We start from the raw sequence: 16543 nt of genomic DNA, 5'->3' as shown, positions 1-16543 counted from the left end.
ACTTCATTTTGAATTTGAAAGTTTGGGTCCTTCCAATCTAGAAATGGTGGATTACATGGAGGCATTTTTGACATCTTAACACTGCTGTTGTTTATTTTAATTAAATTGTAACAGCCCTTTATTGAATGTCCTTTGTTTCACCAAACATTTGTAACCTTGAGACTTACTTTTGTCATACTTTGACATGGCTCTTGCACTTTCATCTGAGAAATGTTCAACAGAGAAATGCCTCTCTTCTTCCCTCTTTTCATTTCTCTTCCTCCTTCCTTCCATTTCTCTCCTCCTCCCTCTTCCTACTTATAAAATTTAAGCACAGAGAAAGTCTTCTCACCGGCCCAGTTAAGTACCATAAGTACCTAATAACACCGCATCTGCTCTTAAGCATATAAATGCAGTGTTCCTAAATGAGGTGATGTTTTACTCAAAAGTAAATTTAATCTGCCTCTGAGGTCTTATCTTTTTCAAAATTCATTTTGCCTTCCAAGAGAGTGTATTGTTTTTGGAATTTATTGGGCAGCCGTAAAGCAGAATCTATTGTGCGCTCTGTGGGGGCTCTTGCCCTTTTCCTTCTTGTTTTACCAGTAGTCTCTCCAGTCTCGTTCATTAATCTTCTTCTACTTGCTACTCTTTCATTATCCTAGGGATTTCAGATTTCTTAGTCACTCCACTGTTTTACAAACCATGTCAACACAATGATTTTATCTCATTGATCTCACATTGACCTCTCAGGCTCTTCAGTGGACTTTGCCAGAACTCCACCATTCACTCCTTTGACAAATAACCTTATATCTTGTAATATCTTCTTTCTTCTATTCACCTTTAGATTACTTTTGCCTTTTAACTTGTTTAAAAAAAAGTTTCTCTCCTGCTAGAAATCAAGAGGCCCCCTGCTATGGTTATCCGAGGCTCTAAGACTGGTCTTAGGTGTTGCGTCTTCGGCTTAGCAGATGTTTATAAATGCTTGCCATGACACAGGCGCGGGACATATCATGGGAATAGAGAACCTAAAGACCTAGAATTTATCTCCAAAATGTACTCGTGTCTGCAGAAGAATAAGGAAGCCACTGGAGTTGGTGGCTCTGAACGTGTCATCTGGCTGGGCAGTCTGTCATTGCGGAGTGCTTACGTCATGGCCTTATGTCTTTTAGTCTCGTACTGTTCGGTGTCCGTGCGTATGTGCATATGCGTGGCTTTGACTTGCCTTCTTAAAAAATCATGTATCTTCTTGGAAGTTACAAATAAGACCTTTAAAAATGACATCTTTAATCCTCCGCTTCACAGATGAGGAGACAGGCCTTTGTAGGCTCAGGGACTGCTGTCATGTCACACAATTAGTGGCAAAGCTGGGCAAGAGCCCGATCTCTGATTTCTAGTCCAACATTTTTCTATCCAAGAACACTGTTGAAAAATTTTCTGATTCCAAATACTTTTGACTAAGGTGTGATTCCTGGTTTATTTAAAAAAATATAAAATCTGGAAGTATTTCACTGGTGATCGCTGAAAATTTTGCAGTTGAAGCCAGTGACGGTCCATCAGGTGCCCCCTGCATGCGTGAGGATGGCTTTGTGCTTTGTGGGCATGAAGGTGTCTCTGATATTGTTTCTCTCCTTAAAGACTGTGAGATGGAGTGATTTATGAAAACTTGACCGAAACTTTCTTTTTTCTTTCTGCACTCTTTCTTCTTTAGATCTTGTGCCTCATCCTCACTTTTTAAAAAAATCACTTTTTTTCTTTTATTGGGAAATAAAGGCCACACATTGCTGTGTAAGGCTGAGGTATACAGCGTGAAGGTTTGGTGTATGTATGTGGTGAAATGATTACCATAATACGATTAGCTAGCATCTGTCTTCTCATATAGATACAGTGAAAGGAAAGAAAAGAGACAAGAGGTTTCCATTTTTGCAGGATTCACTCTCACGTGCCCTGTGAGAGTGTTAGGTAGAACCGCCGTGTTGTGCGTTCCCTCGCTAGTGCTTTCGTCTCACAGCTGGAAGCTTATACCTGTTGACCTCTTTCCTCCAGTCCCCTCTCCCCTCACCCTCCATCTCTGGTAATCACAGGTCTGATCTCTTTTTTTCTATGAGTTCAGGTTTTTATTTTAAGATTCCTCTATGGTGAGATCATATAGTATTTGTCTTAGAGAAAGACTGACTTCACTTAGCATAATTCCTTCAAGGTTCATCTGAGTGGCAAATAAATTTTTATCTTTTCATTTAGGGCTATTAGACAAACATATATTGATCTCTTAATTATGTGCCAGGCATGGGTATTAAGGATGCAGAGTGAACCCTTTCGTCTAGGGGCATGCTGCCTGTGTGCTGGGGATCTACTGACAAACCATCCAAGGCACACGCAGTGGTTCTCAGCCAGGCCCCCCAGGAGACATCAGGCAAGTCTGAAAACGTTGGCAGAGTCACAGCTTGGGGGGATGGGGGGTGGTGTCCTGGGCATCCTGCTGAGTAGAGGCCAGAGATGCCACTCAGCATCCTACAGCCCACAGGACTGCTGTCTCGGCAGAGAATCACCCATCTGACCCTAGCGTCAGCAGTGTCAAGGTTGAGAAACCCAGGGATAGGTGCTAATTGCTATGTTCAAAACAGCTTCCATGTCTTTAGTGTCTTCTCTGCCTGGTACTGCCCGGTGGTGGAGGCGTACTTTATTGTCACTCGTAGTTTGGTTTAGAGGTCTGAATTGAGTCCTGAGGACAGGTAAGGGAAGGAGGGGACAGGCACACCGAGCAGAGGGGGTGGTATGGACATCCCCCTGGAGGAGGTGACAGGAGCCCCTGGGGAACTGAAGGTTGTTGTTCATTGTGGCTAGAAGTTGAGGGAGGTAAATCAAGAAAAAGAGGGTGAGGAATAGCAAAGTGGAAGCCAGAGAATGGAGGGCTTTGAATGCTACACTATAGCATTTGGCCCTTATTTAAAGGCTGTAAGAAACCCAGGACAGGTTTTAAGTTGCTGGTTACATGTTCAGATTTGTCTCTTGGAAGGTTAAATTTGGTGTTTCAGTGAGCATTGATTGGAAGGAGACAGCTAGAGCTACGGAATTGATTTGGGGGCTCTTGCTATCATTGAGTAAGAAATGAGTCAAGGAAGTGACAGCGATGGGAGAATAGTTGAATTGTACAGATCTTAAGGGGCTCAAATCTGTCGGGACACTGGGGAAGGGAGGAACCAGAGTCGGGTTGTTGATTTCTGCCTTGCGGTGGCATAGACACAGACATGCAGGTCTCTTCAACAGGAACTGCAACAGGCAGAGCCCTTGGGGGATGTCTGTCCTTCCCGTCGGCTCTGGATGGTGCAGCCGCTTGGGGTACAAAGAGTGAGCCTCCCATTCCAGCATCTCCAGCACACATGGATGGAGAGAGGACAGGGCCAGTGCAGTAACACCTTCTTATGGAAGGAAGGGAGGATGGAAACACTCAGTAGCCACAGTTTCACATCCTGCTGGAGAGGATAACAGGACGCCTTTTGGTTTTGCTTTGAGAGGCTCTCCTCTCCATTGTCCTTTGTAGCTCATCTGGGTGGGTGTATAATTCATGTCTCAGCTCACACGTCACCTCCTAGGAGAACTTTTCTCTGCATTCTCAGTGTAAAGTAGGCATCCAGTTTTTAATTGTTGTAGCTATTGGCAGGGTGTGCATTATCTGTCGTCATCTGGTTCCTTTACTTCTGTTAACTTTTCCTGCTCCTCTTAGCCTGGAATGTCAGGTCACAAGGGTACGAGGGACCTTGTCTGATGTGTTCACTTTGAATCCTTAATACGTGGAATAATATGTGGCTCCGTATATTTTTTGAAAGATTGAGTAAATGAAGGAGAGAGGTGTAGAATGCTGAGGGAAAAATAGGCTTTTAGTAAAAACATTTTTTGGTGAGGGAGAGGAAGATGAATTTGGTCTTGGGTATGACACGTTTTTTTGGAATGTTTAAGTAGAGATGTCCAATAGGCCACTAAACATAAACCCAGGAAGGAGATTATAATAAAGGCAGCTAGTGTTTCTCAAGCTTCCTTTGTGCCAGACTGTGTTCTAAGCACTTGGTATAGTGGAGTGGTGGATCTCCAGAGGCAGAAGTTGAAGTGGAAAAAGCAGAGTGTGCATGAGAAGAAAGACAGGGACACAGTTCTGGGGAGACACCAGTATGTAAGAGGTGAGCAGAAGAAGAGGCTTCTCACAGAAGAAGCAACCCAGAGGCAGCGGGACCCTGGGAGAGTGTGGTATCTAGAAATCCAGGGAAGAAGGAGGAGAAATTACTGAATGTCTCCAAGAGATCTAAAGGGTGTCCGCAGCCTTCAGCATCACAGCAATGATGCTGGGAAGAGTTGTTTCTGGAAACCCCAGGGAAAGAGAGGTTGAGGGTTTGAGAATTTAAAGGTGGTAATGGTGGGAGTCCACCTACTCATGGAGGAGACACTGGAAACTCCAGTTCAGTCCCTGGGTCAGGAAGATCCCCTGGAGAAGGGAATGACAACCCACTCCAGTATTCTTGCCTGCAGAGTCCCATGGGCAGAGGAGCCTGGTGGGCTGCAGTCCACGGGGTCGCAAAGGGTCCGACACAGCTGAGCAGGCATGCGCAGCAGTGGGAAAGGGCTCGCAGAGACGTGGAGTTTGAACATGCAGTCGGGGGAGACATTTGTTACTCAGTGGTTCCTGGGGAGGTGAGGGTTGATGGCAGCTGGAGGTGGGGAGGCGTATCTTTCAGACAGTTTCTTTTTACTTCCCCGAATGTTCTGATTTTTCTTGTTCTGTCATTTTCCCAGTGGAGCCTTACTGGCTGCAATGTTGCCTGCTTGGTCAGGGTCTGCTGGGGCCTAACTGCCCATAGTTACTGACTCAGCTGCCACCAGCCACGAGGGCAAGGATTCTACAGGGAGTTCCTTTACTATAAACTTCTTTGGGCAAGATCACCTGTTATTTTTGTATTTTTTTAAGTTACTCTGACTTCACGTGGTTGCACTTTCATTCACTTTCACTCAACCTGGTTGCAGGAAAGCCATCTTTCATAGATAACGCAGGCTGTTGGCAGTTGAAATGGCTCAGTAATATCCAAAACTGGACATTTAATAGATTTAACTTTGTTTAAGAATTTAAAAATTTGCATAAACTAACTCCCCCCTTCCCCTCCTACCAAGGGATGGAAATTAGGTTTCCAATTGGAAAAGTAAAGACTGTGTTTTTATTTTTAAATTTCATTTATTTCTTTATTTTGGGCTGTGTTGGGTTTTTGTTGCTGCACGCAGGCTTTCTCTAGTTGCGAAGAGCAGTTTTCTCATCCTGATGGCTTCTCTTGTTGCAGAGCATGGGCTCTGGGGCGTGCAGGCTTAGTTGTCTTGTGGTATGTGAAATCTTAGTTCCAGGGCCAGAGATCGAACTCATGTTGCCTGCCTTGGCAGGTGTATTCTTAACCACTGGACCCCCAGGGAAGTCCCAAGATAGTGTTTTTAGAATGCTCTGTTTAAATGTGAAGTATACCTTAGTTTTCTGATACATTGATTCTAAAATGTTTTGCTTGAGGTTTTCTGAATTTCTCTCTGACTTTAACATGCCTGTAGGTAGTAGAGTGAAGTAATATAGAAAATTAAGTATTTTTTCTCTTTGTTGCTTTTGAAAGGAACAGTTGAACATGTCTACATTTGATAGACATAATTTATTTGAAAAGAGTTTTATCATAGATGCTGGGTCCTAAGAAGTCCTTTCTTTTGATAATCTGTTTAAAAAAATGTGAACAAATTATATGATAGTGTGAGAAATCTACAGACATGATTATCTGGAGGTGTTAATACTAACCTTCCCTGATAGCTTAGTTGGTAAAGAATCCGCCTGCAATGCGGGAGACCCCTGTTCAATTCCTGGGTCAGGAAGATCCTCTGGATAAGGGATAGGCTACCCACTCCAGTATTCTTGGGCTTCCTTTGTGGCATAGCTGGTAAAGAATCTGCCTGCAATGGGGGAGACCTGGGTTTGATCCCTGGGTTGGGAAGATTCCCTGGAGAAGGGAACGGCTACCTGCTCCAGCATTCTGGCCTGGAGAATTCCATGGATTATATAGTCCATGGGGTTGCAAAGAGTCAGACACGACTGAGCGCCTTTCACTTTAATACTAACCTAATTCATCAAATGGAGAAGGCAATGGCACCCCACTCCAGTACTCTTGCCTGGAAATCCCATGGACAGAGGAGCCTGGTAGGCTGCAGTCCATGGGGTCACAAAGAGTCAGACACGACTGAGAGACTTCACTTTCACTTTTCACGTTCATGCATTGGAGAAGGAAATGGCAACCCACTCCAGTGTTCTTGCCTGGAGAATCCCAGGGACGGGGGAGCCTGGTGGGCTGCCGTCTATGGGGTCACACAGAGTCGGAAACGACTGAAGTGACTTAGCAGCTTAGCAGCAATTCATCAAAAGGAAGAGTTAATGCTGCCAGCAAAGTTAACAGTATGTTTAGTGGGGGTATCTTAACCAGACATTTGATTCTTACTGAGACAAAGTGAAGTGTAGAGATCCTGGAAGGACAGGGTTAGAGGAGAGATGTAGTTGGACAAACTCACATGAAGTACTTGGATTTTCAGAAGCACCATCGAGTATGTGATTGATACAAAGGCATTGAGCTTCTTCAAAGATGAAACCTTTTGGTATTTCTCAGCTTTTTGTTGTGTGGACTTCTTTATACTCTAAAAATTCACTGAAGACTCCAAAGACCTTTTGTTTATAAAGATTATATTGCTTTTTACTGTATTAGAAGTTAAAACTGAAAAATTTAACATATTAACTCATTTAAAAATACCAATAAGGGGAGCTCAACTGGGTGCTTTGTGATGACCTACAGGGGTGGGGTGGGAATTGGGGAGTGGAGGGAGGTCCATTAGGAGGGGATATGTGTATATACATAGCTGACTTTTAAAAATCCATGTAAAAAACCAACAGGAAAATGGGGAAAATACAAATAAGAAAATTACTCACGCTTATGTAAATAGCTTATTTTTTATGAGAAATAACTATGTAAAAAGATTAAGAAAAATGGCACGGCTATGCGTTTTTTCCAGTCTCAATACCTGACTTAATCGAAGACAGCTAGATTCTCAAATCTGCTTCTGCATCTAGTCTGTCATTTTAAATATTGTACTTTAAATCATGAGAGAGTGAGAGTAAGAATTATATCTGAGTATATATATTATACTTAGTATATATATCTTAGTATTTTCTAAGAAAATAATTTTGAACCCTTTGACCCCTGAAAGGGTTTCAGGCTTCCTGGGATAGAGGTGGGTTTGACCCTGGACCATGCCTTAGGAATCACTGAGCTACACTTTGCGTTTCTTGAGGGTAGAGACCATTGCCTTGGTTCCCTTTTTTTCTGGTCCGTAGGGCCTAGTAAAATATTCTTTATGTTGACACCTCAGATGTATTTACTGACACAACTCACCCCCATAAAATTCCAGGGGAAGGAAGCATCCGGTGAATCAGGACTGAGCTTCCGCTTCAGAATGCCTTTCTCCTTGATTAGTCATGCTGTAAGAGGATCCATCACAGTCCTTTAACTCAGCAGCCACAGAGGTGCCCCGGACTCTTTCCACCGTCTGACGAGTTTGTAGACTGGGTTACACATCAAGATGAGTAGTGTAGGGAAACAATGTTCCTTTTCCCGCACAGCAGGTTCTAGGAAGTCTTGGAGTTGCTGGGAGAAAGAAGCGAGAATTGTTTTCTAGAAACAGAATGGAAAAGTCGGTGGAAATCTTAGGGGGCTGTGCTGGCACGTGGGATCCACTCTGCTCTCCAGGAAGAGAGAGCATATGCGTTCCTCCAGTTCGCATTTTCTGCACCAAGGCAGTGGCAGGTGGCTTGCAGAGTGAGTGGGAAGCCATAACCAATGCTCTGAGTAACAGCGTTACCATTTGCCAAATGTTATGTTACTCTTCTCCAGGCCTATAGTAGAAATATGCAAACTTAGACTGAAAATATGCATACTGTTAGTGTTAAGTTTTCAGACTTTTGAAAAAATATAGGTAAACAATATCAAAAGGTATCTTTAAAGTCATGTGGCAAATTTTGCATCAAACAAATACCTGTACAACTTACAGAGTTTGTATTGGAGCAGATTTACTGATCAGCTACTTCAGGACATATCTTCACACATATAGTAGCATAAACATAGTTGCTTTTGCATTTGACTTGCAAAGATGAAAGCAAAAGCATTTTAAAAAAGCATGATTTTGTTTGCTTTATCTGAATGAGTTGGTGGCGTTTTCTAACTGCTTGCCTCTCGGGCGCATAAGTCATCGTGGGACGTTCTTACTAATAGTCTCTGAACTTCTTTCCCTGTCCTTTTCTTCCGGGCCGTTTATCGCTGCCTTTAGCGCTTCAGCATGGAAGGGATCTCAAATGTCATTCAGAATGGCCTCCGCCACACCTTTGGAAATTCAGGTGGAGAGAAACAGGTGCTCAGTTATCCTTATTTTCTCATTCTCTGCTTTTTCATTCGCTGTGTAAGTTAAGGTCCTGAAAGCTGGCAGTCTTACTAATTTACTAAGACTATTGCTTAAACGAGAGAAATGAAAGTTCATTATATTTACAGCCTTGATAAAGCATAGTATTTCCCTTTAGGAAAAAGCATTTTTCAAATTGGACAATAAATGCATTCTTAATACATGTTTTAGAGCTCTATTTTTCACTCTTACTTTTAAACAGATATGAATGTATTGATTTAATGAATTGCATGCATAGAATATATAGTTGTGAAAATAACTAAACTAGAATATGCTACTGTAATTCTGAACGTTTAAGAAACAAGATCTCTTTTGATATTTGGCAAAACTAATACAATTATGTAAAGTTTAAAAATAAAATTAAAAAAAAAAAAGAAACAAGATCTCATTGGCGGGGAAGGAAAGCCAGATGTTGGTATCATTTAGACTATAGTTCTAGGTCAAACTGTCTAGAATTTACCTACTTTTAAATGAAATTCATTTGTTTTTAAGATGTATCATGTGGCCAGTCAACTCCATTGTCCCCTGAATGAGGCATGAGAGATTATTAGTATAAAATCACCCATGGATATAAATATATAGTAAAATGTGTAATGTTATTTATAGTGTTAGTTATATTAACTTTTTTTTTTTAATATAATGACTTAAGGAATGTCACGAGCATAGGAAACACATCTATATTGAGTGTGCTTAGTATTACCTTTCACAATTGAAACCTTCACATTAAAAAGAAAACTTCTTTACTTCATAAGTGAAGATTGGGAAAGTCCGCAGAGTGTATATAGCTCGTAGGCAGTTTATCAGAGTAAGGCATTTGAGCCTAGGCTTTTACCGCAGATAGTTCTGCTTTGCTTAAGAAGAGAAATAACTGCTTTGCTCAAGAAGAGAAATAACCAACTTGAAATAATTCATCACACTGGCATTTGCAACTCAGAAGTGGGCTCCATTAAGGGACGGTTGATTTTTTTTTTTTTTTTAATTTTAATGCCTCTCACTTCTCAAACTCACAAAATAGCAGAATACCTTCCAAACTGACCCAGCATGTGGGAGTGGGGCAGGAAGGCCTGAAAGTGTGGTCAGACAGCACGCATGCCACATGTGGCTTCCTGGTCCTCCTTCAAGTGGCCTGACTTGCATGCTATTAGTGATGCCCCAGAAGGACATGTTTCTGGCTTCCTGGGTATTCTTTACAAAGAAACGTTTTCGGTTATACAACTGGGCATCACCTTGCAGAGGCCTACACCAAAAAGATGGTGGAAATTAAGTTTCTTAAATATTGACTAATTCATTGTAAGCAGTTATTGTTAAGCAGTTCTATTTTGTTTTTTGATTATGCATGGGATAAAATTGCTCAAAGAGGATTAGGAATAGAGCTGAGAGTCAGGACTGGGGCTAAATATTGGGTGCACCTGGAGATTCCAAGTTAAAAAAAACAAACTAGCAGATCTCTAGATAAACACATGCAAAATACATTGAGCTATACATTTTTTTTTGGTGGAGTGGTCAGAAGAGAATCTGGACAATAAGTTTTAGATTATGCTTTCATGGGACATAGTTATAGAACATTAGTGATACTTGTGAGCCTTATAGTAGAGAACCGGAGAGTTGTCTCAATATCAGACATGAATTTTCATTATTTATTAGGCCCGTTTCTCTTTCTTCACTTTGCTCTTTTCCTTTAATACCTTTACGCATTTATAACTACTTACACAATAATTTAAAATAACAGTAATGCATCTCTAAAATTACTTGAGTTTTTCTGTTTTAGCTTTTGGAGAAAGCTGGAATGCACTTTTAAAATTGTCAACTTACCCATGTGACTGTATTGTTCAACCAGGAAAAAATGGTCTGAAACAATCATTTAACTGCTGGGAACTACTTTGTTATGCAGAATGGTTATGTAGTTGCATTTAAATTACCATTTCAAAAATGTGTTGAAATATGCAAGGAGAATGTTAGATAAGACTTCACTTTAACAATGAACAAATTGGGCAGATCACCCTCCCACACCTCCTTCTGTGAAATTTTCAGTAACTGAAAGGAGAGAGAGTAGATATTTATGTAAACAGTGGGCTTGTATGAAATAGAGGTGGGCAAAAAAAATGAGCTCCGGTTGAGATAGTAAGATACCTGTGTTCATTGTTAAAGTGGCTCATGTTTCATGTTACAAAACAAACCTTCTAGTAACTATATCACATTTTTACAGAGAAGGGAATGCAGATTCAAGTGACTTTTTTTTTTTTTTAACTTGGCAGTACTTGACAACAGTCATTCCTTATGAGAAAAAAAATGGACCACCATCTGTTGAAGATCTTCAGATATTAACAAAAAGTAAGCAAAGATGAAATTAAACTGTTACCTTATTTACTTTTGCTGATTCTGAACACTTATTTTAATTGTTGCTGATGTTTTATTTTGTCAATTTAGGGTAGCATATGATGGATCTCATCATTTATTCTTTCGAAAAGGAAAACGTAAATGGCTGTGACATCAAATCCAACTCTCACTCTAGAGCTGATTTGTATTTTTCCTGATTTTCTTTATTTTATTTTTTAACTTTACAATATTGTATTGGTTTTGCCATATATCAAAATGAATCCGCCACAGGTATACATGTGTTCCCCATCCTGAACCCTCCTCCCTCCTCCCTCCCCATACCATCCCTCTGGGTCGTCCCAGTGCACCAGCCCCAAACATCCAGTATCGTGCATCGAACCTGGACTGGCGACTTGTTTGATATATGATATTATACATGTTTCAATGCCATTCTCCCAAATCATCCCACCCTCTCCCTCTCCCACAGGGTCCAAAAGACTGTTCTATACATCAATGTCTCTTTTGCTGTCTCGTATACAGGGTTATTGTTACCATCTTTCTAATTTCCATATATATGCGTTAGTATAGTGTATTGGTGTTTTTCTTTCTGGCTTACTTCACTCTGTATAATAGGCTCCAGTTTCATCCACCTCATTACAACTGATTCAAATGCATTCTTTTTAATGACTGAGTAATACTCCATTGTGTATATGTACCACAGCTTTCTTATCCATTCATCTGCTGATGGACATCTAGGTTGCTTCCATGTCCTAGCTATTATAAACAGTGCTGCGATGAACATTGGGGTACACGTGTCTCTTTCAGTTCTGGTTTCCTCAGTGTGTATGCCCAGCAGTGGGATTGCTGGATCATAAGGCAGTTCTGTTTCCAGTTTTTTAAGGAATCTCCACACTGTTCTCCATAGTGGCTGTACTAGTTTGCATTCCCATCAACAGTATAAGAGGGTTCCCTTTTCTCCACACGCTCTCCAGCATTTATTGCTTATAGACATTTGGATCACAGCCATTCTGACTGGCGTGAAATGGTACCTCATAGTGGTTTTGATTTGCATTTCTCTGATAATGAGTGATGTTGAGCATCTTTTCATGTGTTTGTTAGCCATCTGTGTCGTCTTTGGAGAAATGTCTATTTAGTTCTTTGGCCCATTTTTTGATTGGGTCATTTATTTTTCTGGAATTGAGCTGCAGGAGTTGCTTGTATATTTTTGAGATTAGTTGTTTGTCAGTTGCTTCATTTGCTATTATTTTCTCCCATTCTGAAGGCTGCCTTTTCACCTTGCGTATAGTTTCCTTTGTTGTGCAGAAGCTTTTAAGTTTAATTAGGTACCATTTGTTTATTTTTGCTTTTATTTCCAATATTCTGGGAGGTGGGTCATAGAGGATCCTGCTGTGATGTATGTCGGAGAGTGTTTTGCCTATGTTCTCCTCTAGGAGTTTTATAGTTTCTGGTCTTACGTTGAGATCTTTAATCCATTTTGAGTTTATTTTTGTGTATGGTGTTAGAAAGTGCTCTAGTTTCATTCTTTTACAAGTGGTTGACCAGTTTTCCCAGCGCCACTTGTTAAAGAGATTGTCTTTAATCCATTGTATATTCTTGCCTCCTTTGTCAAAGATAAGGTGTCATAGGTGCGTGGATTTATCTCTGGGCTTTCTATTTTGTTCCATTGATCTATATTTCTGTCTTTGTGCCAGTACCATGCTGTCTTGATGACTGTGGCTTTGTAGTAGAGCCTGAAGTCAGGCAGGTTGATTCCTCCAGTTCCATTTTTCTTTCTCAAGATTGCTTTGGCTATTTGAGGTTTTTTGTATTTCCATACAAATTGTGAAATTATTTGTTCTAGCTCTGTGAAGAATTTTGAAACATTTACAAGCTGAACTTTTTGGGGAAGAAAATGTAACTTAATTTTCCATCACCTATGGTATATTTAAGAATATTCAGTAAAATAAGTGTTTCATGGATCTTATATTAATATGACTGACAGTATCTCAGTAGGAAAGACTTAGAAGTGCAGCCTGAAACACTCCTTTCTTAGGAATGCAGAGATGAAGGTAGGTAGTTACAGGTAGAAAATAAATTGATGATAATATTTTCAGTACTTATTCACTAAGCAAGCATTTACTGAAGGCCGACCCTGGGCCATGCTGTTCTGGGCACTTGGGATACTACAGTGAACAAAGCAGACAAAAATATTCCATCTTCAATGGGCTTGCATTTTAAAAAATAATTTGTTAGACTTAAGAGACATTCAATATAATGTGTATCTATAATAGCTATAAATGAGCCCTAAATTCTGGTTCTGTCCCTGTTATTTACAGGCATCTCGGTTGGTCACAGTGAAAAATTAGGATTAACATATTTGCTCTATTTACCTCATAGCAAATAGATTAATGGACTTCCCTGGTGGCTTAGGCGGTAAAGCGTCTGTCTACAATGCGGGAGACCTGGGTTCGATCCCTGGGTCGGGAAGATCCCCTGGAGAAGGAATAGTTTGGTACAAGTCAATCACTTGGCCTTGTTTTTCTTGAAAGGATTGAATTTGCTCACCTGTTAGGTTTTTTCTAATCATAAATGTTTGTGGTGACTGTAAATTAAAGAGGGAGCCATATGAGAGAACATCACAGGAGTGGATATTAATGGTGATCTGGATTTTGGAACTTGGGGCTATGGAGGCATAGGTAGAGGGGCCTTGAGGAAAGAAGTGTGTTATTTGCAAGCAGCCTGCCTGCCAACTGGAAGCTTTTTTTTTTTTTTTTTAGAATTAATGAATTTTTTATTGGAATTTTAGGATTGACATATTCTTTCCTTTGAACAAAACTTCAAAACATTTCAAGCTTATGTGATGCCAGTCTGTCTAGAAGAATTCACGGATTAAGTGGGTGCCCAGTCCGCTATGCTTCAGGAAGAAGTTACGAGTGTCCAAGGCCACGTAGCAGGGACTCCCTGGTGGTCCAGTGGTTAAGACTCTGTGCTTCCACTAGGAGAGTGGCTAATTACAGAGCCACCTCTTGTAATTCCCAGTCTACTGTGCTTTTTAGTAATGCTGGCTTTTGGTGTGTGATTTTATGTAGAACTGAAAACAAATCTAAAATATGATTGAAAACAGAAATACTGAACACAAGTATTTCTCTAAGAAGGGAACAGAAATACTGCCAGGAACTGCTGAGGAATCTCAACTTCTCAGATCAAGGACTAGCACATACTTGGCCAAACCAAAGTCTACATAATTTCCACATCAAAATGCCCTAGGCACAGAGTCTTAGACGATGTCTTTGTAGACTGACACAACTTGGCATTTGGGGTGAGCGAGAGTATGTACAGTGTGTAATGAGTATCCAAGTTAATATACTATATCAGTATAGTAGATGGAAGGATGACCTTTACTACGAACATTTAAAAGAGTTTGTCTCTTGAAAATTTTGGGGAGAATCTGAGCCTCTGCCATTCCTACCTGTAGATATACTGCAGGGGAAGCCCTGTGGAGACAGTCAGCATTTAGATATGTAGCCTTCCTCATAAGAGCTATTGGAGGTGCAATAATAGCTATAATAAGAATTAGAACATTGTTGGTTATGATGGTAATGATGGTCATGTTACATAGTGTGTATTATGTGCCAGACACTACTTGAAGCCCTTCATGTCTAAATTGGTAACTTCATACTCACAATAACCCTGGGAGACAAATCTAATTATTATTGTCCCTTCACAGATGAGGAGCTGGGTGGTTAAGTCACTAGCTCACAGTCCCACTGCTAGGAAGTGGCCGAGCCAGGCTTTAAACCCAGGAAGGCTAACCTGGCAGCTGCACTGGGCTGCCTTGTCACACGTCTGGGGGAGAACAGTGGGGATGCTCCGGAGAGAGTTTGAGTTGGCAGTCACTGTGAAAGGACAGTATTCTTCTTGGGTTTATCCGAACCCAGGTGGTCTAGATGCTTTTTAACCACTATAATAGTATCTGTGTCTTCTATCATGTCTTTGCTTAGAGATCAAATTGTCAAGGATTCTCTTTCGGATAAGGCTGACTCACCCAGGTCCCTCTGGCATTTTAAGGAGCAGGCAGCCTGGCAGGGTGCTGGCTTGATGGAAGTCTGTTCTTCATTTTATTCTTTTCTTTAAAAGTTTCTGAGGAGGCTGACAGATAATGCACCTTGGAGAGTGCCGCTAACTCTTCATTTTTCTAAGTTTCTCCAGCTCATTAGACCTCAGCACCGAGGTTCTCCTTCCCAGAGCTCATAGAAGCGCACATTTTGGTAACTTGCTTGCCAGTATTTATGAAGACAAAAACTGAGCCTCTGTGTAATAAACCCTTTCCTGCCTCACTGTTTAGAAATTTTAAATCAAGAAAATAGCTCTCAGGTAGCTGTAATATTCTTACCTGAATGAGGACTTATTCAGCTATAATAAATTCTTGTCCATTTGCAGTTGTAAGTTTTTCATCCAGAAGATAATCAATTTGCATGAATTGGTTATACCATGTAATTAAGACTAAGGCTAGAATAATAGAATAATAGAGATTGTCTGAATTTGAAATCATTGTTTTCTTTCTCCTTTTATTTTACAGTTCTCCGTGCCATGAAAGAGGATAGTGAAAAAGTCCCAAGCTTGTTAACAGACTATATACTGAAAGGTGAGTTTTTTCTTTTTTTTTTTTTAAGCTTTTTATTTCATATTGGGGTAAAAAGGTGAGTTTTAGAATAGTATATGTGCAGTAGTTGCAACGTTTTGATTAGTCAATAAATGTATCATCTTGCTAATAGATTGAAAAGTAACTTCTAAATGTGCAACTTTTCTTTATTGTATTTTACAGCATGAGGATAGATATGTAACTTATTTATGCTCCCAGCATAATAAAGCATGGTTATATAAAATTTAGTTTTTATTTGAGGTCCTGGGCTGGAAATAATTTTCACAGCTAAATTATAAACATCGAGGAAGGCAGTGGAGAAAATATTATGGAGATATTGCTATAATTATGTGAGTCTTGGGTGTTGACACTGGGAGGATTTGAGAAAGGTGCCTCTGCTATCTTGGGGACAATAGAAGGAGAAGGACAGATGAAAGCCAGTTAACCATCTCAAAGGGACTGGACGGGATAGGGTAAGGGATAGGGGAAGCAGGGAGAAAGAGAAAAAGAACGGATGTGCACAAACTGAGGGCAGGGAAGAATGAGCCGTAGATCTTACGAGAGATCCGGACCACACAGGATGGGAACAATGATGAGGCAAAGAAGATTGTGTGAGACTTCAATGACATCACCTACTTTGCTGAGGAAAGAACAAAATTTGGATAATAGAGGGACTGAAGATCTTACTTAATTCTAGGCAAAGCTAATACTTTTGAATGAAGTTATCTCTTTGAAAGTACCAGTTTTTCAGGTAACAGGTTTTCAGGGCAGCATAGGATGCACCCTACAGTACTTGGTCCAGGCTGGAGAGCAGTCCTCTCCTCTGGTCACACTTTTCTTCTCTGGGTTCTCGCTCTTCTCCATCAGGAGTTGCTAACTGAACAGAAGTTTTGGGATCTGTGAGATGTTCAGTAACTCAGATGGGACTGTTCCTCAATCACAGCTTGATATAGGAGGAGCTAGCACAAAGGAATAGTACCTAAGTATCACGGGTTAACGGGGGTAGGAAAGACTAAATTGACATGATCGTGTTTTTAAGTAAGCCGTGTTTTCTGATGGAGGGCTTTCTCTTCCTGTTGCATTCTCAATTTTCTGAAAACA

General features: G+C 40.6%; 1 protein-coding gene across 3 annotated transcripts in view; it reads left to right on the top strand.

The window, feature by feature from the left end:
* FEZ2 (fasciculation and elongation protein zeta 2) overlaps window positions 1–16543 on the top strand; it is a 45168-nt gene that overhangs the window by 25944 nt on the left and 2681 nt on the right. Inside the window, exons 6-8 of one of the 3 annotated variants that reach the window (NM_001193050.2) lie at window positions 8356–8436; window positions 10740–10815; window positions 15380–15445. In NM_001193050.2, coding sequence (NP_001179979.1) covers window positions 8356–8436; window positions 10740–10815; window positions 15380–15445 — 223 coding nt within the window. The remainder of the gene's footprint in view (window positions 1–8355; window positions 8437–10739; window positions 10816–15379; window positions 15446–16543) is intronic. The other 2 variants (NM_001205335.1, XR_809638.4) reach the window with 2 other exon arrangements.

This window comes from Bos taurus, chromosome 11, assembly GCF_002263795.3.
Source record: "Bos taurus isolate L1 Dominette 01449 registration number 42190680 breed Hereford chromosome 11, ARS-UCD2.0, whole genome shotgun sequence".
In the NCBI taxonomy this organism is placed as follows: Eukaryota; Metazoa; Chordata; class Mammalia; order Artiodactyla; family Bovidae; genus Bos; species Bos taurus.
The sequence above is the reverse complement of the archived record's forward strand: the minus strand, read 5'-3'. Positions and strand labels throughout refer to the sequence as shown.